We start from the raw sequence: 22,061 nt of genomic DNA on the forward strand, positions 1-22,061 counted from the left end.
CCCTAAGCTACATACATGGAGATGCTACATGGTAGCTAGTTTGATCTGCACACATAACCTTAAAATGCATATGTCTCGATGATGACGTCAGTCAGAATGTGCTAGAAGTATTTGTCACTTAACCTAAAAATGAATAACGGATACTTAAGTATTTACCGTAAAATGTGAAATACGTACATAGTATTTGCTCATAGTTGTTACCTGTATTGGTTGGACTCTTCTCTTGGGTGGACATTTTCTTTACGAGTTTTCGAATCGTTTTCAGAGTAATTTTGAACTACCTCCCACTGGATGGACAAGTGTCCAGCTAAGAGAGTTATTTACAGTGAATTTCAAGTAGTTTTTGATTTGATAGTTATTTTTGCATAACAAATTTAAGTACAGTATAACTCCGATAATTATAACAAAATTGTGCAATTATCTATAATATAATATTGCATTTAAAATTATTTAAATTTCTTTTGATTTTAATTTATGCAATTATCGTCAATTTGCAATTTAAGGCAGATGCAATTATCGGCATTATACGGTTTTTATAATTTTTGGGATTATGTATAATTAAAAAAAACTATCGAATGAAGCTATAAACATATGAGCAAACAAATTTGCAAGCACATAAAAGATAAATTTGAAATAAAAACAAGCATTAAATATGTTAAAAAACGGAGTTCATTTACGATTATTTAAATTATAAAATATGTACAAAAAAACGGCAGCTCAATTTTGTAAAATAAAAAGCATTTAATTATTGCTTGAAAACAATAGTTATTTACAGATTTAAGTATTGATGAAAAGGCACCGTATTCCCCACTATTAAAAATAAATACAATTAATAAACCATTGAATTGTCATGGTTGGCATTGTTTAGACCCACTCCTTGGGATTTTGCAGCACTTGCAGCAAGGCGTTCTCCTTGGACTTGGCCTGTGGTTCATGCATGTATTCCCACCTGGCGTGCAGGGGCAAAGACATGAGGATGCTCTCGTAGCGTGCTCCAGGCGTATAGAGGCCAAACTTTGTGCCCCGATCATAGATCAAGTTGAACTCCACATAGCGACCACGTCGCAGCAATTGCCATTGCCGCTCCTTGTCGCCATAGGCTGCATTCTTGTGCTTCTGGACTAGGGGCAAATACGAAGGCGTCACCGCTTTCGCACAGCTCTTCACAAAGTTGAAGGCCTCCTGTTGGCTGGGTTCGTCGATGTCATCGAAAAAGATGCCGCCAATGCCGCGACTTTCATTGCGATGCTTGATGTGAAAGTAATCATCGCACCATTTCTTGAACTTGGGATAATAGCTGACATCGTGTTCATCGCAGGCCGCTTTCAGAGTCTTGTGAAAGTGACGCGCATCCGCTTCGTCCAGATAATAAGGTGTTAGATCGGTGCCACCGCCAAACCACCATTGTTTGCTGCCATCGGGCAACTGCACCTCAAAGTAGCGATAGTTAAAGTGTATCGTGGGCACATGAGGATTACGTGGATGGATCACAGCGCTGACACCGCTGGCAAAGAACGGCAGCTTCACGTTTTCCGTCAACGCCTTGCCTCGGGCACGCATCTGCTGCACTGCAGCAGGTGGCAGGCTTCCTGTGACCACAGAGACATTGACGCCCGCTTTCTCGAAAACATCGCCATCCTGAAGCACACAGGTGACACCACCGCCACCCTCTTTGCGCATCCAGCGATCCACTTTGAATTTCTGGCCGCTGAACTCTTCAGATTCCAGGGCACGGCAGAATTCCGCTTGAATCTCCATTATCATTAATTCCATGCGATGTCGCATATTCTCATCCGCATCCTCGAGCAGCGCGTTGGCATCAGTGATGGGTTCGGCCATGAATTTGGATGTGTTTAACTTGCGATTGACCTTTGCGGCCTCGGCTTGTGCGTACGTGACCGTTGCAAAGGTCGAGAGGCCTAGTCCGGTGCCAAGCAAAAAGCCCCGAAAATGCTGACTCCTCATGCGCCTGCCCAGCTGGAAGCTGCTCAGCGAGAGTAGCGATATTGTGTGCCGCAAAGCGTTCATATTTAATTTAATTGTGTATGCGTTGAATACGAATATTCGTCACCTCTTACAACATAGAGGAGACCGGACCTTTCTTTTTTCAATATTTGTTATCTTGCTGCTTCTTATACCGGCAAAGCCAGCTGATAACATCGATATCGATAACTAGGTCTGTTTATTTTCGATTTACAACAGTTTTCAAATTGATAGCTTCGTTATATGCATACCACTGCTGTGCATTTTTGATTAACAACATTTTTGATTTTATTGCATCAGCTTGTATTTAGTTGTCCAAACTTGACCATATAACTGAAACGACCATATTTATGATTGATTACTTAATTTGTTTGCATTCTGTTTTTTATAACAGCAAAATCAGCTAATGACATTCATATCGATATCAAAGTGTATGCAAAATAATATGTATTTTCAATTAACTACTGCTTGGATTTTATTTCATCATGCGAACATAATTGTGTATTATTTAGCTACATAGCAAAAAGAATACATAGTTTATTATTGGTGATAAGGCGTACCAACTTTATTTTTACAGCATTTATTGTGCAGTTCTCGCAAGTCCATCTAAAACTGTACAGTTTTACACTACGCTTTTATTAATATTAAAGGAAATATTTTACGTAATATTATGTTTTGATTACACACAAAAAAAAATTTATAAATTTGACTAAAAAATATTAAAACATTTGCAGTATTAAATTTATTAGAAGAATAGATTAATCACCTATCAATCTTTTATTCACCGTAAGGGAAATCCGCATAATCCTTACATTGGGTTAATTACAGCATTATTAAATTGTTTAAAGTGAGACGGTCTTTAAATTTTTGCATTTTGAGGTTCTGTAAAAACGGTCACATCCCGACAAATAAAACAACTTTAAGAAAAGTTTTCTTTACAAGTCCAACCGAAACAAGATCATAGTTATTTCTTTTAAAACTACAAACGTTTGAAAAAAAAATGAGTTTCGACGATGATTTTTCAAAAATGGTTCGTCGGCTTGAGAATTCAATTTTACATTCAACTCCATACGTCGGCTTCATACTTTCAAATGGAGACGACACTACGCTTGCCATAGAAAAAGCTTTAAAGGATTCGAAAACTGAGGCTGGCCTTCATGAAAATGTTCAAAGTCCCATCACACCAAGGAATGGAGTGCGACCACAGTACAGCCGAAATTCTCGTTTGGGCAATCATAAATTCCGCCGTATTTAAAATGTTTATTACCTATTATTAAATTTTGCAAAAGAAAAAAAATGTCCATCTTTGTTTTGATTTTACCGTACGTTGTTTCATTGGGCAACTCTGCGCTCGCTCGAACTTGCTATTGAATAGGATGGCAAAAATGCCAACGCTACGGCAACGTTATATATGTAATCGCAGCATTCACAGACAGCCAAACTTTGTTTGCTTAATTAGCCCTTTCAGTGCATAAAATATGTTTTTAAATTGGATTTTCTAACATTAATAAAAATATATACATTCGATCTTTGTTTTGCTTTTACCATACATTGTTTTATTTGGCACCGCTCGTCGCGCTTGCGATTTTGAGCATGGTGGCAACGCTATAAATGCAATTCAAAATTACCAGACATTTGCAGGCTGTGCGCGTCGATAAAAGAAAAACACGATCGCCTCGTTTGAAGGCAGCAACCACAACTTCTTGGAGTTTGTCTTAATATTATTTCTGTTATTTAAAGTAAGTAAAAACGTCGCAATAATTTGTTAAAACGAAAACAATTGGGATTTGTATAAAAAAAACTAACTTTACTCTATTATTAAGTATATAAGAAAAAGAAGCAAGTAAACGCCGTCAGGACGAAAAAAAAAATGTCTGGCTTAGAGAAATTTCAAGACAACCCGGCTTGGCGTAAGAAATTGCTCAATCATCTGCTTATGGATCGGTAAATACGTTTGCACTCCTTACACACACACACATACATACATACATAGAATTGATGATGATATTGTTGATGAAAATGTAGCTCGATGTAGCAAACCTTATTTTGGATGATCTGCATGTTGAAAAACAACAACAAGTACTCATTTAGTGTAGTGTCAAGTGAACATAGCCAAAAGTATATGTATATTAGTATTACATTTGTTAATAATTTGGCGAGTGTAAAATATAATTTATTATTAATCTTTTTAGTCCGCGACCAGCTGCAACGCAACCTTTATTAGATACCATGGAGCGTCGTCATAGTTTAGATATTGTTCTCGACTTTCCCGCTTTGATCGCAGCCCGCAAAGCAGAGCTAGAGAAGATTCGCCAGCGTGAGGAAGGCACACTGGCAGCAACGACAAGTGAAATGATCCGCAAGAGCAGCGATGAACTGCGACAGGAACTTGAGGCAGATGTCGATGATAGCTTCGGTGCTTTTGAACGCATGTGCGATAAAACTGGATCTGATCCCGATAGCACGCTCTTTCAATATCTGCACAGCGATGATAAGGACCAGGTGCTGGCCCAGGCCAAAGAGCGCAGCGCACGCGCTGATAAATGTGAGTAAAGTAGATTAGTTAAAGAAACTTAATTAAAATCTGTGTGCCTTGCAGCTGGTGACTTAGAAATGGAGGCACTGCGTCGCATGCTGGAAGATGTCAGCTGTCAGCAGCAGCTGGACAATGAGAGTCCTTTGAAAGGTGTCGAGTGCACACAGCTGGAGGATATCGAGGCACCTTCACGTTTATGGGAAAACGATTACACCATCAGTGGCAATGATTCGGTGTTGCTGCCACAAGCTGCGGCAAAGACTTCGCCCGTCAAAATGGTTGGCTTGCTGCGTCCCTCGACCATATTGGAGGCATCCAGCGAGGCGGATTTGTCAGATTATCAAACGGAGAGTAGCTTTCAAACTGCCGCTGCTAGCATCAAAGCAACTCAGAGCCTAGAGACCATTGCCTCCGGCTCGAGTTGCTATGAAACTGCGGCGGACAATTCATTGGCAAGCAGCTGCTCAAAGGAAACAGGAGCTGCAACATCGATGAACGTTGATGATCTGTTCTATGCGGCCATTGCCAAAGGGCGTCCTCTTGGCATGTCCAAAGGTGAAGAGGAGGAGTTGCTCATTGACTTACAAGAGACGCTGCTTGATTTGGTTGCCAAGCAGCAAAATGAGACTATTGCAAGTGAGGCTGCCGAAGATACGATAATTGAACTGTCCTCAGGCAGCGAAGATGAAGAAGATTGCAATGTGGAAATCAAACAGGAGCAGCAAGAAAAGGAATTGGAAGAACAGGCAGATGAGTTTTCGTCAAGTGAGGAGGAAAATAAAGAGAACAAATCATTGCAGTTCAACGATACTATGGAGGAAATGGAGTACATGATGCAAAAGGGTATGGAATATATGGCTAAGGCGCAGGCAGCAAAAACAAACGCAACAGCAAGCAAGCCAACGACACCAATCAAGCCCCAAACTCCAATCAAGTCAGTAACTCCAAGCAAGCCAGCAACACCCAAACTGTTGCCCAAGCAAAGCACCTTTGTGCTGACGCCAAAGGAGTCGCCACTGAGATCCGTCACAAATAGTGCCAACAAGAAGCAACCATTATCTGCCAGCGTTTCTTCGCGCTATGCCCTCAATATGGATAAGCCAATCGGAAAGTTCTTTAAACAACCGTCAGCGATACCAATGCGTCGCAATCTGAAGCCACTCAAGGATCAGTTTGCACACATCGTTAGTCCCATACGCACCTATACACAAAAGTCCTCAACGGCGCCCTTGATGAGCATGTTCCGTCAGGCACAGAATGTGAATGATGCCTTCGATAAACTGAGCTGCCACGAATTCCAGGAGGAGTCACGTCTCTGTCAATTGAAGCGTCCGCCAGGCACGTTCAATATGCATGCAACGAAGCTAAGCAACTGCATTGACCCTCGACCTAAATTGTTGCCCAAGAAGGCTTACATTTCATCCGAACTAAAGCAGGTGAGAAATTATCAATATTTTATATTGATATTTATGTTTATATTAAACTGTTAATCTGACTGATCATTTTCCTTGACAGGTTGTGGATGAGCGCACTCCGTTGCCCATGCCCAATGTGCCGAAGATACAAAAGTATCTCAATTCGGCTGTGGAGCCAATGGTGCTGCGTCACGATGGAAAGTTGAAGATGAACGAACACGATGCAGGTTCCCACATTCCACCGCGTGTCAATCAAAGTTTGGGCGATCTGTCGCTGGCGTCGGGCGACATTTCGCTTTACACCATCAAGGATGCGCAAAAGTTTTAAAGATTTACAATATGATTAGTTTTTGGGCTTTGTATTTTAACGTATATAACAAGAAATTAAACACAACATGCAAGATTTAGTAACTAGTAAATGCCATCGTTTGCTTTGTGTATCACTCAAAATGCTACTCTCTTTAGATCTTCTGCGATTGTGGTCCCTTCCAGGCGCGATTCACCTTGGACTCGGACGGTCTGCCCAACTCGGTGCATATAAAACGTCCTACTTCAATTAGTTTATCCAAATTGACGCCAGTTTTCAAGCCCATGCCGTGCAACATATAAACCACATCCTCGGTGGCTGCATTGCCAGAGGCGCCTCGTGCATATGGGCATCCGCCCAGACCTGAGACCGAGGCATCCACCACCCTGATGCCGTAATCCAGTGAGGTTAAGATGTTGGACAATGCTTGGCCATAAGTGTCATGACAATGCACGGCAAGTTGCTCTGCAGGCACAGCGCGCGACACTTCGTCCAGCATACGGCGCATGCTGCCCGGCGTTCCGACCCCAATGGTGTCGCCTAGAGAGATCTCGTAGCAGCCCATTTGGTGCAGCGCCTCAACCACTTTGACGACGGCTTTGGGTGCCACGGCGCCTTCGTAAGGACAACCCACCTGACGAGGAAGAGGAAGAAATTATTCATTAAAAAAACTGGAGAATCACAAAAGAAACGAGTGGAAGCTAATTTTGAACTTTTTACCTAAACAGATAAACTTAGCGATAAACATCATGGAATGGATAAAATATACATATTTTCTTATCGAAAATAATTGAAATATTACTGTGATTTCTCTGCTACTAATTTCGCGGCCTCACATATTTGCGCGCTTCAATCAAATTAGTGACTTGCAGCTCATAACAGCTTGGATGTCATTAACAGTTCTGTAAATGTTGACATTACAATTATCTGTTAAGACTTCTCTGATTATTAAATGATGTTAAATAATGAATACTAGAGCTGTTAAGTTAACACGATTGACTAGAGCTTCTGCTCGACTGACGAAGGCGCTAATTTGTAATAGTATTAATACATTTGTATCAATTGCAATTATCTAAACTTACAATGGTGGACACGTAGCCACGAACTCGGATTCCATGTTGCTTGGCAGCTGCCAGTACAGGTTTAAAGCGCTCAATGGCTGCCGCTGCATCACAATTAACATTCTTCAGCGAAAAGGCATCGGAAGCGGCACCAAACACTGCAACTTCTTCGGCACCCGCAGCCAAGGCGCTTTCAAAGCCCTTTAGATTAGGTGTGAGCACTGGGTAACTAATTCCAGGCACCCGGCGAATACCGCGCAGCACTTCCGAATTGTCGCCCATTTGCGGCACCCATTTGGCACTCACAAAGCTGGTGGCTTCTATTGTTTGCAATCCGGTTTCAGACAAGCGATCGATCAAATCGATTTTGACGGCTGCTGGCAAAAGTTTGGGCTCGTTTTGCAATCCATCCCTGGGGCCCACTTCAACTATACGCACTTGATCCTGCGACACCTTGCTAGACAACAGTCTCTGCAAGCATTTGCATTGATTAATTAATAGTCCAAGTGCACGAATAAAGACTTACAGCCGCGGAGTAGCGAAGCAGCGGTTGACATTTAAGGGCCAAACAACTGGGAATCAACATTGTGGGTTGGGTTTAGTTTTTGTTACGTGAAGTGCTTCTTCTTCTTCACACATCAACAGCAACAGGTGATTTTAATCGATCACGATTCACATATTAATGTTAAGCTACATAACATACTGTTAATGGTACGATTAATGAACACTCGATATGTTCAAAGCAAACGTTAATCGATTATTTAACACACATCTCTAATTGCGCACACAGAATGGAGCAAAACCACAACAAACCAAATAATACAGAACCCGACAGTTTGCAGGATGAATGTGAGGATGACGACGAGATCGAGGACGAAGATGATGTGTTCCACTTCGAGTCGGAGCACTTGGCACTACGCGGCAATCAAAGTTACACCAATTTGCTACGCACCATTGCCTTGCTGCAGGCGCAGCGCATTCGAGTGCATCAACAAATCGACGAGCTGGAAAAGGCGCGCGATTTGTATTTGGCACAACCACAGCTGCTAATGCAGAAGCTGCGCAACAATGAACCCATAATAGCACCTAACTACATAACCACGGTCAGTCTGCCGGAGTTGCCTAGTTTATCAGTAGGCGAAGATGTGAAGAAGGTAACAGCTCCAAAAGCGTCGCAAGAATCCGATAAGAATGCCCTGAATAAGGCACCGACACGTCTGTGGACCAATGAGGAGCAGCGACGGCTGGAACAGCTACTTATCGACTATCCTCCTGAGGAGGTGGAGATGCGACGCTTCGGTAAAATCGCCAAGGAGCTAGGAAATCGAACGGCACAACAGGTTTTCAGCCGAGTACAAAAGTATTTCCAGAAACTGCACGATGCTGGCTTGCCTGTGCCTGGTCGTCTGCCCAAGTATCGCCGCGCTGGCGGTGGACTTTCAACGCGCAAGTTTAATATACGTCGTTCCACGTTCTTTCCGGCTCAAAATATTGAAATTCACATGCCCGAAGATGATTATGCGTTCGATGAACTGCGGCCAGTTACTGCATCGCCAACGCTTAAAGTGGAACCCAAACTAGAGTTGGGAGCGCAGGGCAAGAAGCAGCTGCAGCTTAAGATGCTGACGGCCATACGTGAGGAAAAACTGCTGTCAGAGGATGGCTACAGTCCCGATCCCTTGGCCCCGCGTTGTGCCGAATGCGAGGAATCGGCGGTGACGCGAGATCGTTGGCATTGTAACAGTTGTTATTGTTTCATCAATTTGTGCGGCGATTGTCTGGCCGATCAGTTGGTCAACGAAACCTTCGAGCACATCACACATGACGTCGCTGTGGAACAGGAGACCTGATAGTTGTATAATCCCTGTAGTTGTATCATAGATTATATATTTCCACATTGTATATTCGATGTAAACCTTAGCCTAAGAACAACATGCGCCATTTCTACCTCCATTTGCACAATATTTTTTATTTGATTTAATGAAAACATATTTACATAAACATTTGATGATTATTTTTATAGACTCGCACTTGTATTACAACTAAATCGCATTTCCGTCTTCGACTAAAGGACGATTGAACTAGTGGAAAAAAGAATTTGCCAAGCTCTCTAGCTTATGTACATGGTATATCATATATAGTATTATTAATTCATTTTTTATATTGGAATTTTCTCGAGTAAAACGCCTGATTCTTTGGTGATGCAGCAGCAGCATCCATATTCACCTCACTTGGCCCCTCAACTCTTCTCACGCGCTGCGCTGCGTTTGCTCTCGATCCACTGCTCGATCTGCTGCTTCAGCGCCTCATTCGACTTCACCTTATCCATGGTGAGTGGTTCCCGATTGAATGGATCGGTTTGATCACTCAGCAAATGGCGTGCAATTGTCGAACGATCTACAGTTACCTTTGAGCTGGGCAACACCACAGGATCTGTCATTAGTGTGCTGATAATTGGATCCAAATACTCTTCGGGTGCATCGGCGAGCAACTCTTGTTCCTCCTTGTAGTCGGCGCCCATCTTCTGCACCTTGGCCGCAAATTCAGCCATGTCGCCAATCAATTGACCGCCGCCAATGCGAATCAAGATGTTTTCCGCATAGCCGAACAATTGATCGCTATAGGAGCGTCCATCCTGCGACACGGCCAAGCAGAAGCTATTGTCGCTGCTCAGATTAATGTAGATGTGTGCAATCTCCAGCACCGTTTGTGCGGGATCAAACTCGAATTCCTTCTTGTCCTTGACCTTGAAGCGTTCGCGTTGAGGCCCCACCAGGTGCAGTAGGAAATAGTTCAACATGGCCGCAATGCGATCTACCATGCTGTTGTGGCAGAAGATGCTCTGGATTTCGGTAGTCAGCAGCTTCAGTATGTTGATGGTATCGCGTCCCAAAATGTTGTCGAAGCGCGCCAACATGCCCAAATGTTGTAGATTCGTTGTCTGTTGCTGTCGCTCGCTGTGCGACAAATTGTTCCACTCGCCATTGTCCTGGGCACGTTGCAGTTGCTTGATCTGCTCCAGATTCGACAGCGATTCGTCCAGCAGAAAGATGGCATCGTTGATCAACAGATTGATGAAACGCAAAAAGATGGGCGGCTCAATTGCTTCCATATTCGCCTCAGCTTCGCTGGCCAGCAGTCGAAAGCATTCGATGTGCTCCTGCTTGGTCCACAGGAACTCCATGATGGCATACATGGGACGACGATAGTTGAATTTTTGCTCAAATTGTACTGATTGCCCCGTCATCTCAATGCTCACAAACACATTCAATAGACTGCGCACAACTTGCAGTCGATCCGGATGATTATCAAAGACATGCGTGATGAATGCTTTGCGATTGCTGCCGGAGATTTGTGTGGGCAGCAGAAATTCCAAGGCATCCGCGAGCTTGGCACGCAAATGCGGATTCTTGACAAGCTCTGAGCTGCCCATAAACAGCAGTATCATCTTGAAGAAGGCATCGTGTGATGTGGTGTACATCTGTATGAATTGATCGCCCGAGAAATTGCGACAGAAATTCAAATACGCAGCAATATTATCAATGATATTCTCTGGCACCGATTTCATGTAAGGCGCCACAAACGGTGGCGTCTCCGACAATAGTTCCAGATTGCGCAGTAGCTGCGGCGCAAAGTCCTTTTTGTCTAGAGCCGCTTCGTAACTCTCGCGTGGCATCATTGCAATCTCCGTCAACCAAATAGCCGAAGCCTCAAAGAACCGCAAGATGGCAGCATCATTTTCGGGCTCCGCCAAACCATTGCGTATGCAGAGCACTTGCTGCATCTGCTCTTGGAGCATGCGCAACAGATTCTTGGTAAGATCATTGTTGGGATCACGCGTAGCCACCTCCTGGTAAGCGGTCTGTGTGGTTTGCAGCTCACGCATCATGCGTGTCATGCGCTCGATGCACGCACGATTGCCCAGCTCGAAAGCTTTGTGCGCCAAGTAGAAGATTTCGGTGATGAAATTGTATTTAGCTGCCGTGAGGCGTTGTTCGCCCTCCTCAGCGGGCAGCAGACAAGTCTCCTCGTAGGCCTTGAGCATGCTGACGCCCTTAGCGCGGCGTTCCTCAATGGTTGAGACGGCACAATAAGTGGGATCCACCATCAGTACCTGCAATGAGAAATGAATCCTTTTAATACTGTTTTTACTATGCAGTAAAGTTACCTTCATGCCGGGCACACAGAGCGGTGCACAGAGACGCATTAGCACCGCACTCAGGCTGGTCATGAACGCATCACTTGCTGTGCTGTGCACCGTCTGCTGCATGTTCAGATTGATGGTGCTCCACAGATGGCCACGCGCCACATTCGCATCCAAACAATTGGCAATCCACTGCAGCGTTTTCCTCTTGGTTTCGGGCGTCTGGACGAGCAGCTGTTTGATCAGCAGAAATATTTGCTGTTGATGATGGGCCAAGAGTTGCCACAAAGATGGATCCGTTTGTTGGGAAACCAGCGAGATGTCGCGAAAGAATTCATATGGTGCAGATTGTGTCTTGGGCATGATGGAAACACACAGCAGCTGGCCAAACAAAGTAGTCATGTAGTCGCCACCTAAAAACAAGCACATATATAATTAATACTGTCATAATGTGTAAAGGATTAAGGCTAACCCTTTGCCTTGGGATTGGGAGTGGTGTAGTCGATGAGCAGTTCACCCAACATCCCGGCGCGCTTCTCGCGCACAAAGTATCCCAATATCCAGAATAGGTTCTTGCGTATGGTGATCAAATTGTCCTTGACCAGCTGCTTCTGCAAAAAGCGCAGCATGGGATAAAAGATGGCTTTTAAAGCGCCCAGTGCTTCCAGTTCCTGCTCATCCTCCTCGAGCACTGTGTCACAGACACGTATAAGAAACTCCTGCACACTCGTATCATGTTCATCTGCCTGATCGAACAGATCAAGCCACTGCAGATGAAATGTTTGCGGCAAAAACAAATCCGGCTGTCGCATGCAAGTGCTGGCATTGTTAAAGATCAGCTTCAGTATCTTCTCGCAATCCTTTTTGTCCCGCTCACTGATGTTCGGCTTCTGCAGCTTGCTTTCGCAGCGATTGAAGGCGCCATGCAAATACTTCATCGAGTGCCGCTGCAAAGCTTCGTCCTTACCCTCCGTACTTTGAAACGGTGTGACCAGATATTGTGCCAGATCGTTGATCATGAGACGCTCGAAGAGTGCATGGGCAACGAGATCTTCGTTTAGTGTTCCCATGTTGTCAGTGTTGTCGGCAACAACGACGTCGGCGAGGCACAGCACCGAATGCTTGCGACTGTGATCCACATCTTTGTTGAGGGTAAAGAGCAATATGAATTCAATCAGCTGCTTGGAAATGCCATTTGCTGGAGCGTCCGCTGCTTGTTGGAGCAGCGCTGCAAATGGATTATCGGTATCTCCAACGCTCGCCATCTGCATTATTTTTGGTTGTGTTCAATAATTATTTAGATTGTTTAACAGAAATTAGAATGTTTCAATTGTAATTTTTTGCTACCTGTCACTTTGTCACTCTGCAAATTAGAGTTTCAGTGTGACGGCAATTGGATTCACAAAATATACCAAGCACAAAAATACCAACGTTTACTGTTATGGCGAGCTTTTGATGAGCCCAATTGGATTTGAAATTTGCAAACGAAAAACAAACTTAGATAATTTTACTTTTATTCAACAATATATTTTCGTTCAATTTGAAAGTCTTATTTTAGAACTGACATATCTTATTGTTCTATTTATTCATTTGAACTTTTGAAAAACAAAATAAACAAAATCAAAAGCAAAATTAAAACCAAAGAATAAGCGCTAATAAGATTTTCAACAATTAGAATTGATTAACAATTGGAATTAGTCACATTAGCTATTCCAAAGTTGTCGGCATAATGGTATTCCATCGAAGCTCGTACTTAGTTTTGTTTACAAGTTTAAGTTATCGATAATTTTAAAAGATGGCGCCAATGCATTTCCCTTTAGCATATCCAAAATCCATCTTTTGATAACATTGCAAATGCAATAACTCATTTGTGTGTGAGAGTGCAATTGATTTCCTCAATTAATTTTTATATTCTGTAATGAACTCAAGTAACCTTGCGCATTTATCAGTATTTATTTGATTAATTGTATTTCATTGTGGATGCAAATTGCTCCAGTAAGCAAAGCCCTTTAAATCAGCTTGTTGCACTTAGTTGATTAAGCTCCGGTCCAAAATACGAAAATTAGAACATTTGGGCATTGAAAATGTCGTCAGCTTTTAGCGCAGCCGCATGCACCTAAAATAATACGTCATAACAATAGCTATTTATTTGTGGTTTTGGCTGTATTTGTTGTGTCTCACATAAATCCAAAGCCAATTAAGACAATCAATCGAACACACAAAGAAAAAGCAAAACCACCCACTGCCTGGTACACCACAAGCATAAATAAATAAATACGTGTAGCATTTCTTCTTCCTCCCCTGATTAAGACAGAGAAGACGATAGCTTCGCCATTTCGCATTTCGATCTCAACATCAAGTTCCTTGATTTTGCACCATTTTCGTATCAGTCGGTGCTGCATTTTCAAACGGTAAACACGGCTGCAGTTGCTAAAATACATGATTTAACCAAGCAAGCGTTCGCTACAAGTGTGCGTGTATATTTGTGTGTGCGTGCGTGTGTGTGTGCTTGCATGTGTGTGTGTGTGTGTGTGCACATCTAATTATCGGTTTCCAATAATCACCAAAACAGAAGCCGCCTGCTTGGAACCGTAACGATTATCGATAAGCGTGGAAAAGTCAATAATAATAGTACTACAGTGAATAACCGTTACAGTAACTGCAATTGCATTAAATTACATTTAATATAACATAAATATAATATAATATTAAATATAATTATATATAAATTTAGGATATAATTATGGATTTATAATCGATTAAAATGTGAATGTTTATTAACTGCATGCAATCGATTTAAAGATTTGATTTAGATAAATTCAAAACTCGTTTTAAATTATTGAACTTGTTAAATGCAATTATTTGCAGAAAATATATTTTTATATATAGCCAATTACCACTGCAGCATATGCATTTGCTTATCTACTGATTAATTGCCAGATAAACAAATCGTTCCATTAACTTAATACATGTTGAGTTTAATGGGTCGCATACTTAATCTGACGTATACTTAATATGATATCTTCGCAGCAATGAGTACAATGCAAATACGTCCACTGAAACCCGCCCTGCAGGCTATTGCTATCGAAGAGCTAAATGAGGTGCCCCACCGGGTGGCAGAGGACATTGCTGCTCTGCGGGATTGGGTGCTGAAGCAGCCGCATCTGCGCGCCTGCACCGAGGATCAGTTTCTTTTGGCCTTTCTGCGCGGCACCAAATTCAGCTTGGAGCGAGCCAAGCAAAAGTTCGATCGATTCTATACGCTCCAAGCCTCCATTCCGGAGGTGTTTAATGAACGGCGATTGGCCACGGATCCTTTGGTGCTTGAGATTATACGATCCGGGTGAGTCTTTTGTTTCCTTCTTAAACTGTGAACTATAACTAAAGAAAATATGTATAACCAATAAAAAAAATTAGTTAAGCTCTTGAAAAAGAATATATATTTAGAATTATTTTCGTATTATTTAAATAATTTCAAACAGACTTTTATTTCTATTTAAAAATTATACGAGCTAAACTTTTTAATAAAAATACAAATTCAATAAGTTAGTCGAACAATGAAAATATCAAATTAACTATATAAAAACCATAATCTCATTTAAATATTTCCAGCATCTTGTTGCGCATGCCACAGGACGAAGACGATGCGGGTCCTTGTGTGACCATTATACGCGCTGGCAGCTACGACACTTCGAGATTTAAATTCCAGGACATCATTCGAGTTGGCTCCATGTTTGGCGAAATAATGATGTTCGAGGATGAGAATGCCACAGTTTCCGGCTATGTCGAAGTGATGGACATGAAAGGCATCACCGGAACACATCTGTTTGCCCTGCAGCCGGAATTGTTGCGCAAGTTCTCCGCGTATGCGGATGAAGCTATGCCCACCAGACAGAAGGGCATACATTTCATCAATGTGCCGGCCGCTTTTGAGGCAGGCTTCAACACGTTGCGCTCCTTCTTTCCTGTTAAGATCAAGAGTCGTGTAAGTTGTAGCCTGACTTTTGGATTTCCATATCTAATTTGGACTCTTGCAGATCTCGGTGAGCTCCGATCCGGATGCCATTTTTAACATTGTGCCTCGCGATTGTCTGCCGGTGGAATACGGTGGAACTTTTGGCCTCATGGAGGACATTAGTCGCGACATGGAAGCCAAGCTGATGAGCTATGAATCCTACTTTGTGGCATCGCAGCATTTTGGCACCGATGAAAAGCTTCGCGACTTTAGCAATCCTCTAGAGGATAAACGCTCCTCCTTTGGCGCTGTGGGTTCGTTTCGCAAGCTGGAAATCGATTGATAAGCGAGGATTATTCCCACTCGCATTGACAGACGGATTAGCTTTTTAGCACACACCACGGTTAGGTTTAAGTTGTAAGTGTTTTATCTTATCGCATTACCCGAAATGGGTTTCAAATGCTCTATAATAAGCAGTTAACATTCTATTGTCTTACCTAATCTATTGTTTATTTTGAATATCTGCAATTATAATTGCAGTTCGATTGTGTCTATAAAAAATGTTATTACTTTTCTATAATCTCTTTTGATTCCGGAATATTTTTTTCATTTTTAAAAGACTTAAGAAATTGTAGAAAATTGTATATGCATTTTAAATGTTTTTGAGATGCAGATAAACTTATTTATAAGAAATATTCATTCCTATATAATTTTGATGACAATTAAAAGCAGTTAACCTTGTAAAATAAAAGATAATAAAAAATAACTGAACAACATCAACGACAATTAAAAAGTCAGCTTAGTTTTTTGGTGTTTTTTTGTTTTTATTTATTTTGTTGAATGTTTTGTTTTGGTTTATTTTAGTTTATCCATTTTTGATATCATTTTTACCATTGAGCCATTAAATTGCTGGATCTTTTACACTAATAATGATGCCTCAACTAGGTGTGGTTGCTGTGGAGTTTTGGAGTTCGCTGTGGAGTTTTCTTTTTTTTGTATTTCTCATTTCAGTTTGTCAGCTATGTGAACCCGATGATGATCATTAATAAATATACACATACATAGATTTGAACTAGTTCGTTTGAGTTGTTTGCTGCACACTCGACTACTAAGAGTACAAAGTACATTGGTGGCCGCAACATTTCATACTTCATACTTCGTTGAGAGGTCGCGAACTCTTGCGTGGCGCTGGCGGCAACGGACTCGGCGGTGGACTAAAGTCCGTTTCCGTATCGTTGTAGTTGTAGCGACTGTCGGATGGCGACAACGAGCGATACGTGCGCGGCGAATGCATGTAATCATCGCGATGTCCTCCCCCGCCGCCGCCGCCTCGTCCCCAGCTACCGCTGTGCCGCCTGCGACGATCCATCAAACGCTCGTCCTCCTCCTCATCATCGTAATCATCGTAGTCGCTGTAATCGTCGCGATCATCACGATCGTCGTAGCGATCGCCGCCGCGTGACGACGACGCTGGCGGTGGCGAACGCATCCGTCCTAGGGGCGGCAATCGGGCGCCTCCTGCACCTCCGGCGGGTGGCATAAACGGTGGCGGCAGACCCATGAGCGAGAAGGGTGGCGGCAGGAATGGCAGTGGATTGGGCATGTTCAACAGGCCCGGCGACACCGAAACCGGCAGCGGCAACGGCAATGGCGACGGATTGTTGTTCAGCTCCGTGGCCAACATGCTGCCATTTGCACTCGCCGGCAGCTGTTCCAGCGATGACATATCGCCGGCAGCGCCTCCGCTGGCCATCGTGGTCAGCTTGCGTCGCAGACCGGCGGCCTCGGCTTGCGCCTCCTCGCAACGGCGCTCGGATTGCCGGGCAGCCAGCCACGATTCATGGGCGCGATTCTCCAGCGTGCCCATCTGCGCCTTGTGGGAGGCAATCTGCGCCTCGATCTCGGCGCGCAGCTCATCATTTTGAGATCTACAAAACATTGTGTAATTAATATACGTGAATCGGAATAATTTTGAAGCTTACTTTAGCGTCTGAATTTCGTTCTTCATCAGCGTTTGCGTCTCCACAGTGCTGGCGTTCTCGCCTTGATGCTGCAGCCACTTGGCCTCCTGCAGACTCAGCTCCCTAATACGGAAAATTAAAACAGTTTAAGTATTAAACATGTGATACATCGATAGTAACGATACTAAATTAATTACTCACTTTTGCAGCTCCGTTTCCTTCTCCCTAAAGTAGCCAGAGAGCACTTCTAGACGCGTTTGCGCCTCGAGCTTATCTCGCTCCGACTGATTAAAGTCCTGCTTCAGCTGCTCCACATCGGCACTTGACGCCTGCAGCTGACTCTCCAGCCGCGTCTTGGCCGCTTGCTCTTGCTCCAGCTTTGTCTGGAGCGCCACAAACTTTTGCTGTGTCGCATGCAGTTCGCCCCGTGTTTTGGCCGACTTGATCAGCTCCTTCACATTGAGGTTGCCATCCTGCTGCTTGAGCAGCTTCAGGCACTCCTCGAGCGATTCGATCTTGGCCAGACTCGTTTGGAGTTCACTGTGCTCCTTGTCCAGCTTGGCATTGGACTCCATAATCTGATGCTGCAGTCGTTGCATCTCATAGTTGCGCGCCTCAAGCGCCTTGGCCAATTCCTGTTCGGTTTCCGCTTGCATTTCCTCGAGACGTGTTTGCAATTTCGCTTTTTCCATTTCCAGTTCATAGTTGTCTTGCTGCAGTGATTTCATTTCGCTCGTTAAACGTGTCGTTGACTCTGTATACGTGTATTGCAGTTCGCTGTTCTCGCGACTCTTATCCGCCAGGCTGCCGTTGATTTCGATGATGATTTCTGCGTGTGCGAAGATATCGTTAATGGAGCTGACAAGTTAATAAAATATCTTTTATACTCACTTTCCTGATCGTTGAGCTGTCGCTGCAGCTCTTCCACAGTGTTCATAAAGGCCTCATCACCATTTTGTCCATTCAACACCTCCGACAGCATTTTATTCAGTTCCAAGCCGGCTTCAGCAGCATTATCCAAGTCCTTTAGAAAATTACATATAAATAATACAAAAATGTTAAATTTAGTCATAAATTATAAATTAATTTGGCTTTCAGACCGATGTCTATGTCTTCGGTAAGTCATGAACCAAACCACAGCTAATATTTCAATCTGCGCAGTTTTCAAACTCATTTTTAGCATTATTTCAATGTTAATTTTTACCTTTTCAAGCGATGTCACTTGCTCCTGCAGCTTGGCCTTTTCGTAGAGCTCGGTTTCCAGCTGCTTTTTCAATGCCGCCACCATGTCATTGGAGCCAAACGAGTTGTCCTCAATGCTCGAAAGTTTGGTGCGCGTTGTCATCAGATCATGCTTCAGTATTAAGTTCTCCTTGTGTGAGGCCAGCAGACTGCGCTCCAAATGATTCAGCTTGGCAAGCAAAGCGCCCTCTTGGCTGCCATTACAGCAGCAATAATAGAAGCTAATGAAGCACAACGAGGAGGCCGCTGCAATGCCTACACAGAGCAACAAAACACTGTGATCCACAACCTTGGCGGCGAAGATTTCAGCAAAATTGTCCAGGTTAATCGAGGCATGACAATTGCCCGGCAAGGGACGCTTACAATAGCCTTCCTCCTGCGGTGGAGTTTCAATTGCTGCAGATGAAAAAGTGAGCTTAGAGAGGAGAGCTTAAAATAATTGCTATGATAACTTACCGCCTGCCAGAGGTCGATCAGGATAGAGCAAACGATGCAGCTCATCATTGTCTGTTAGTGGCGCAGTTTCTGGTTCCTTTTGCCCTTGATTGCTAATGAACGAGTTCACCGTATCCATGATAGTGGTAAATAGTCCCGGACCAGCTTCTTCTTTGATGACAGCTGGTGGCTGTCCAATGGGTTCCACGCTACCAGTTGCCAGAACCTCTTCAACGACAACAACAGGAGCTGGCGTTGCTTCCTGCTCGTACACTGCTTCATAGGCATCGTGGGAGGCAGGCGTTGGTGTTGTCCGCGGCTTCTCCAGGCGTTTATAGGCCTGCTCCAGATGCTGCTCTTGCAGCTGTTTGTAGTACTCATTAGGATCGTTGAAATTTTCCTTGTTGAACAGTGGCGGCAAGCTTGAAGGTGGCTGCTCTACAGCTGGCTGGGACTCAATTGCTTGAGGTTCATTGGGCTGAGGTTCAACAGGAATAGGAACGGGATCAATCTGAGGTTGAGTTTCGACAGGCTGCGGAAGAATAGGTTGCTGCTCGACAGGGATAGGCTGCTCTTCGATGGGTTGTGCAAGGATAGGTTGCTCCTCGACTGGTTGGACAAGTACGGGCTGTTCTTCGATGGGTTTTACAAGCTCAGGTTGCTGTTCGATGGGTTGAACGGGAACAGGTTTTTCCTCTACAGGTTGCACTTGAACTGGTTCAGCTACCACTGGCTGTGCTTCAACTGGCAGATCTTCGAGAACTTTTGTTTCCACGGGTAAATCTGCTGAAGGCTTCTCCTCCTTAGCTGTCTCTATTGTTGTCTCCACCTTCAACTGTTCCTCTGCTTTCTGTGCCTCTGCTTGAGCTGCAATATCCGGCTGTGCTTGCTCAGCTTCCGTTGAGGCATTGTTCTCTACTTGAAGCGCTTCAGGAACAGGCGTAGCCTCAACCTGCGGCTTCTCATCAGCAACTTGCACCGGCTCTTTGCTTACCACTTCGTTCACTTGAGCTGCTGGAGGTGTATCCTGCAAGTGCAGCGCGGCAATTGCTTCAAAACCATCGACTTCATCCGTTGACTGTTTGGCTGCGTTTTGGGAAGCTTCCTGTTGAGCAGCTGCTTCAATTGCAGGTTGAGCAGCAGGTTCAACGGCAGGTTTAGTAGGAATTTCAATGGAAAGTTGAGCAGGAGTTGCAGACTGAGTTTCTGTATCAACTGAAGGTTGAGCAGGAATTTCAATTGCAGGCTGAGCTGCAGCTTGAATAGTAGGTTGATCAGCAACTGCCTCTTTAAGTTGCTGATCTGCGGCATCCTTTACAGCAGGCACATCTTGAGCTGGCTCTTTGGGCTGCTCATCTTTGATTGCATTCACAGCAGGCAGCTCCTCAATTTGCACCTTAGGTTCCTCAACTTCTGCTTTAACAATTGGCAGCTCCTTTGCTGGTTCTGCAGCAGATTGGACAATCTTTTCTTCGTCTTTCTTCAACTCTGCCTGCTGCTCCAATCCAGACACAGAGGGTGCTGCAGCAGCTGCTTCTGGCGCAGCTGCTGTTGGTTTTGGCGTCTCCACAGAGGCTGCATGCTTTGCCTCAGCTTCAATCGACAAATTTTGTTGTTTTTCCGTTGCCTGACTAGATAAGATGCTGGCCTCGATTTTCGCAGTTGCTGCTGCTTTGCTATCAGCTTGTCGATCGTTTGCTATGTCGTTATCTTTGCTATCGAGTGTCGCATCCGCGTCGTCGTCGTTGTTGTCGGCTTCTTCGTAGACATCACTGTCATCTTCTTCGTAATCAAACTCTTCATCGCTGCTCATTGTGGTCGTTGGCAATTCATCGATTTTTACTGCTTGCTTTGCTGGCTCGGTGAGATTCGCACTCGCTTCCGTGGTAGCCGGCAATACTTCCAGCGGCAGTTCGGTGCCATCAACCAGCTGAATATTGGGTTGAACTGGCGTTATTGGTGTTGAGGCTGTTGCCTCATTGCTGCCCGATTGATCCGTTTGTTCGGTGAGCAATGACAGCTTCAATGCGTCCAGTGGTGACGTTGTCGTCGTGGCAAGATCATCTGCGCCTTCGGAAGCATTCAGCACTGGTGGCTGCACTTGCTCTACCACCTCCAATTTCTTTTGTTCAGCCTGTTCGGGATTATTCACTTTGGCTACTGGCAACGCACCCGCGACTGGCAATTCGTACTTGAGATCCTTTTCGCTAACGAAGATCTTCTTTTCCATAATGAAATCTTTGTTGGCATAGCCACGCCTTCCATTGATCTCCACACCCCATAATTTGGGATTGCTACCCGCACTTTTGGAAAGGACGCGTACCGGTGAATGGATTTTAAATGATATCATACCCGCCTCACCGGATGCATAATTGATTTTGGCGCTACCCATCGAGATGATCTCTGCAAAGCAAAAACAAACACAACAAATATTTTAAAAGCTCAACAAAAAAATCATAGCTTAAGCTTTTCTTATCGGCTAATTGAGGTCATTCAATTCAATCCATTTGACGTGTGGCCGAAATAACACTTTTAATGCACTTTTGTTGTGCGTAATACTTACGTTCACATTTTTCGTCAGCGCACAGTCTTTTGTCGGACAAAGCAGCCCACGTCGTTGTTGGAAGACATGATAAAAGGGAAAGTACTAAAAGTGTTATGGTCAAGCATGATGATGATGATGAAATGGCACTATCACTCCGCAGCGTTTTGGTTTGGGCGTTCGCTTTTGCTGGCCGCATTTTGCATTGTTTTTCGCGCACTATTTAACAATTAAATTTCAATAAATCGCAGCTGTGGTTCTGTGTGTGCGAAATTTTTTGTGTATAAAAAAATTTCTTCACATTAGCTGAGTTGGCTTTTCGTTCACAACAGCTGCTGTCGGCGCTGCCACCTCTTTTGGATAACCGCAAGTAGTATTTTCAAAATGTGCCTATTTATGTCGTAAAATATACCAGGCTTATTATTATTGGGAGATTTAATTTAGAGAAGTTTAATATGTTAATGTTAAATTTAATTGTTA

At 43.8% G+C, this 22,061-nt stretch overlaps 7 protein-coding genes across 13 annotated transcripts; 3 read left to right on the forward strand and 4 right to left on the reverse strand.

Moving 5' to 3' along the window:
* Positions 1-721: 721 nt before the first annotated feature.
* LOC133841249 (oxygen-dependent coproporphyrinogen-III oxidase) lies at positions 722-2,154 on the reverse strand. Its single transcript, XM_062273610.1, has one exon. It carries the CDS (start codon positions 2,026-2,028, stop codon positions 865-867), a length of 1,164 nt encoding a protein of 387 aa, XP_062129594.1. The 5' UTR covers positions 2,029-2,154; the 3' UTR covers positions 722-864.
* A 1,427-nt stretch (positions 2,155-3,581) lies between these two features.
* Positions 3,582-6,353, forward strand: LOC133850114 (uncharacterized). Of its 5 annotated transcripts, XM_062286100.1 has the most exons (5): positions 3,597-3,722; positions 3,807-3,927; positions 4,176-4,528; positions 4,583-5,955; positions 6,035-6,353. In XM_062286100.1, exons 2-5 carry the CDS (start codon positions 3,854-3,856, stop codon positions 6,260-6,262), a joined length of 2,028 nt encoding a protein of 675 aa, XP_062142084.1. In that variant the 5' UTR covers positions 3,597-3,722; positions 3,807-3,853; the 3' UTR covers positions 6,263-6,353. The 5 variants fall into 5 exon arrangements, with proteins under 5 accessions (XP_062142088.1, XP_062142084.1, XP_062142085.1 ...); XM_062286104.1 differs by lacking the exon at positions 3,807-3,927 and having other exon boundaries at positions 3,582-3,722; XM_062286101.1 differs by lacking the exons at positions 3,597-3,722; positions 3,807-3,927 and adding an exon at positions 4,028-4,107.
* Positions 6,278-7,985, reverse strand: LOC133850119 (hydroxymethylglutaryl-CoA lyase, mitochondrial). Its single transcript, XM_062286109.1, has 3 exons — positions 7,829-7,985; positions 7,324-7,773; positions 6,278-6,875 (listed from the first exon to the last, which is right to left on the reverse strand). Exons 1-3 carry the CDS (start codon positions 7,886-7,888, stop codon positions 6,396-6,398), a joined length of 990 nt encoding a protein of 329 aa, XP_062142093.1. The 5' UTR covers positions 7,889-7,985; the 3' UTR covers positions 6,278-6,395.
* Positions 7,986-8,058: 73 nt separating this feature from the next.
* LOC133850118 (ZZ-type zinc finger-containing protein 3) lies at positions 8,059-9,176 on the forward strand. The gene has a single exon (XM_062286108.1). The coding sequence runs from the start codon at positions 8,094-8,096 to the stop codon at positions 9,150-9,152; it is 1,059 nt and encodes a 352-aa protein (XP_062142092.1). The 5' UTR covers positions 8,059-8,093; the 3' UTR covers positions 9,153-9,176.
* A 67-nt stretch (positions 9,177-9,243) lies between these two features.
* Positions 9,244-12,913, reverse strand: LOC133850113 (ubiquitin conjugation factor E4 A). 2 transcript variants are annotated; one of them, XM_062286099.1, is made up of 4 exons: positions 12,794-12,913; positions 11,919-12,711; positions 11,471-11,859; positions 9,244-11,416 (listed from the first exon to the last, which is right to left on the reverse strand). In XM_062286099.1, exons 2-4 carry the CDS (start codon positions 12,709-12,711, stop codon positions 9,542-9,544), a joined length of 3,057 nt encoding a protein of 1,018 aa, XP_062142083.1. In that variant the 5' UTR covers positions 12,794-12,913; the 3' UTR covers positions 9,244-9,541. The 2 variants fall into 2 exon arrangements, with proteins under 2 accessions (XP_062142083.1, XP_062142082.1); XM_062286098.1 differs by lacking the exon at positions 12,794-12,913 and having other exon boundaries at positions 11,919-12,774.
* An 863-nt stretch (positions 12,914-13,776) lies between these two features.
* Positions 13,777-16,474, forward strand: LOC133841207 (retinol-binding protein pinta). 2 transcript variants are annotated; one of them, XM_062273568.1, is made up of 4 exons: positions 13,777-13,857; positions 14,477-14,789; positions 15,059-15,431; positions 15,484-16,474. In XM_062273568.1, the coding sequence occupies exons 2-4, from the start codon at positions 14,479-14,481 to the stop codon at positions 15,742-15,744; spliced, it is 945 nt and encodes a 314-aa protein (XP_062129552.1). In that variant the 5' UTR covers positions 13,777-13,857; positions 14,477-14,478; the 3' UTR covers positions 15,745-16,474. The 2 variants fall into 2 exon arrangements, with proteins under 2 accessions (XP_062129552.1, XP_062129545.1); XM_062273561.1 differs by lacking the exon at positions 13,777-13,857 and adding an exon at positions 13,951-14,101.
* On the reverse strand, positions 16,246-21,928 carry LOC133841173 (transport and Golgi organization protein 1). Its single transcript, XM_062273499.1, has 7 exons — positions 21,603-21,928; positions 19,061-21,442; positions 18,567-19,000; positions 18,254-18,386; positions 17,564-18,191; positions 17,384-17,485; positions 16,246-17,329 (listed from the first exon to the last, which is right to left on the reverse strand). Exons 1-7 carry the CDS (start codon positions 21,778-21,780, stop codon positions 16,552-16,554), a joined length of 4,635 nt encoding a protein of 1,544 aa, XP_062129483.1. The 5' UTR covers positions 21,781-21,928; the 3' UTR covers positions 16,246-16,551.
* Positions 21,929-22,061: the final 133 nt, after the last annotated feature.

The sequence above is a fragment of the Drosophila sulfurigaster genome, chromosome 2L (assembly GCF_023558435.1).
Source record: "Drosophila sulfurigaster albostrigata strain 15112-1811.04 chromosome 2L, ASM2355843v2, whole genome shotgun sequence".
NCBI classification, from domain to species: Eukaryota; Metazoa; Arthropoda; class Insecta; order Diptera; family Drosophilidae; genus Drosophila; species Drosophila sulfurigaster.

What these genes read in the sequence shown, in the direction of transcription:
- LOC133850118 (XM_062286108.1), top strand. Translation starts at nt 8,094, where the DNA reads ATGGAGCAAAACCACAACAAACCAAATAATACAGAACCCGACAGTTTG.
- LOC133850114 (XM_062286100.1), top strand. Translation starts at nt 3,854, where the DNA reads ATGTCTGGCTTAGAGAAATTTCAAGACAACCCGGCTTGGCGTAAGAAA. An exon ending in AATCATCTGCTTATGGATCG is followed by an intron (nt 3,928 to 4,175) that starts GTAAATACGTTT and finishes TAATCTTTTTAG; the next exon opens with TCCGCGACCAGCTGCAACGC. An exon ending in TTTCATCCGAACTAAAGCAG is followed by an intron (nt 5,956 to 6,034) that starts GTGAGAAATTAT and finishes TTTCCTTGACAG; the next exon opens with GTTGTGGATGAGCGCACTCC.
- LOC133841249 (XM_062273610.1), bottom strand. Translation starts at nt 2,028, where the DNA reads ATGAACGCTTTGCGGCACACAATATCGCTACTCTCGCTGAGCAGCTTC.
- LOC133841207 (XM_062273568.1), top strand. Translation starts at nt 14,479, where the DNA reads ATGAGTACAATGCAAATACGTCCACTGAAACCCGCCCTGCAGGCTATT. An exon ending in CTTGAGATTATACGATCCGG is followed by an intron (nt 14,790 to 15,058) that starts GTGAGTCTTTTG and finishes AAATATTTCCAG; the next exon opens with CATCTTGTTGCGCATGCCAC. An exon ending in CTGTTAAGATCAAGAGTCGT is followed by an intron (nt 15,432 to 15,483) that starts GTAAGTTGTAGC and finishes GGACTCTTGCAG; the next exon opens with ATCTCGGTGAGCTCCGATCC.
- LOC133850113 (XM_062286098.1), bottom strand. Translation starts at nt 12,717, where the DNA reads ATGCAGATGGCGAGCGTTGGAGATACCGATAATCCATTTGCAGCGCTG. An exon ending in TCCCAATCCCAAGGCAAAGG is followed by an intron (nt 11,860 to 11,918) that starts GTTAGCCTTAAT and finishes GCTTGTTTTTAG; the next exon opens with GTGGCGACTACATGACTACT. An exon ending in TCTGTGTGCCCGGCATGAAG is followed by an intron (nt 11,417 to 11,470) that starts GTAACTTTACTG and finishes TTCTCATTGCAG; the next exon opens with GTACTGATGGTGGATCCCAC.
- LOC133841173 (XM_062273499.1), bottom strand. Translation starts at nt 21,780, where the DNA reads ATGCGGCCAGCAAAAGCGAACGCCCAAACCAAAACGCTGCGGAGTGAT. An exon ending in TGATCGACCTCTGGCAGGCG is followed by an intron (nt 19,001 to 19,060) that starts GTAAGTTATCAT and finishes TTTCATCTGCAG; the next exon opens with CAATTGAAACTCCACCGCAG. An exon ending in ACAGCTCAACGATCAGGAAA is followed by an intron (nt 18,192 to 18,253) that starts GTGAGTATAAAA and finishes TCGCACACGCAG; the next exon opens with AAATCATCATCGAAATCAAC.
- LOC133850119 (XM_062286109.1), bottom strand. Translation starts at nt 7,888, where the DNA reads ATGTTGATTCCCAGTTGTTTGGCCCTTAAATGTCAACCGCTGCTTCGC. An exon ending in TGCTTCGCTACTCCGCGGCT is followed by an intron (nt 7,774 to 7,828) that starts GTAAGTCTTTAT and finishes AAATGCTTGCAG; the next exon opens with AGACTGTTGTCTAGCAAGGT. An exon ending in GTGGCTACGTGTCCACCATT is followed by an intron (nt 6,876 to 7,323) that starts GTAAGTTTAGAT and finishes CTTCCTCGTCAG; the next exon opens with GTGGGTTGTCCTTACGAAGG.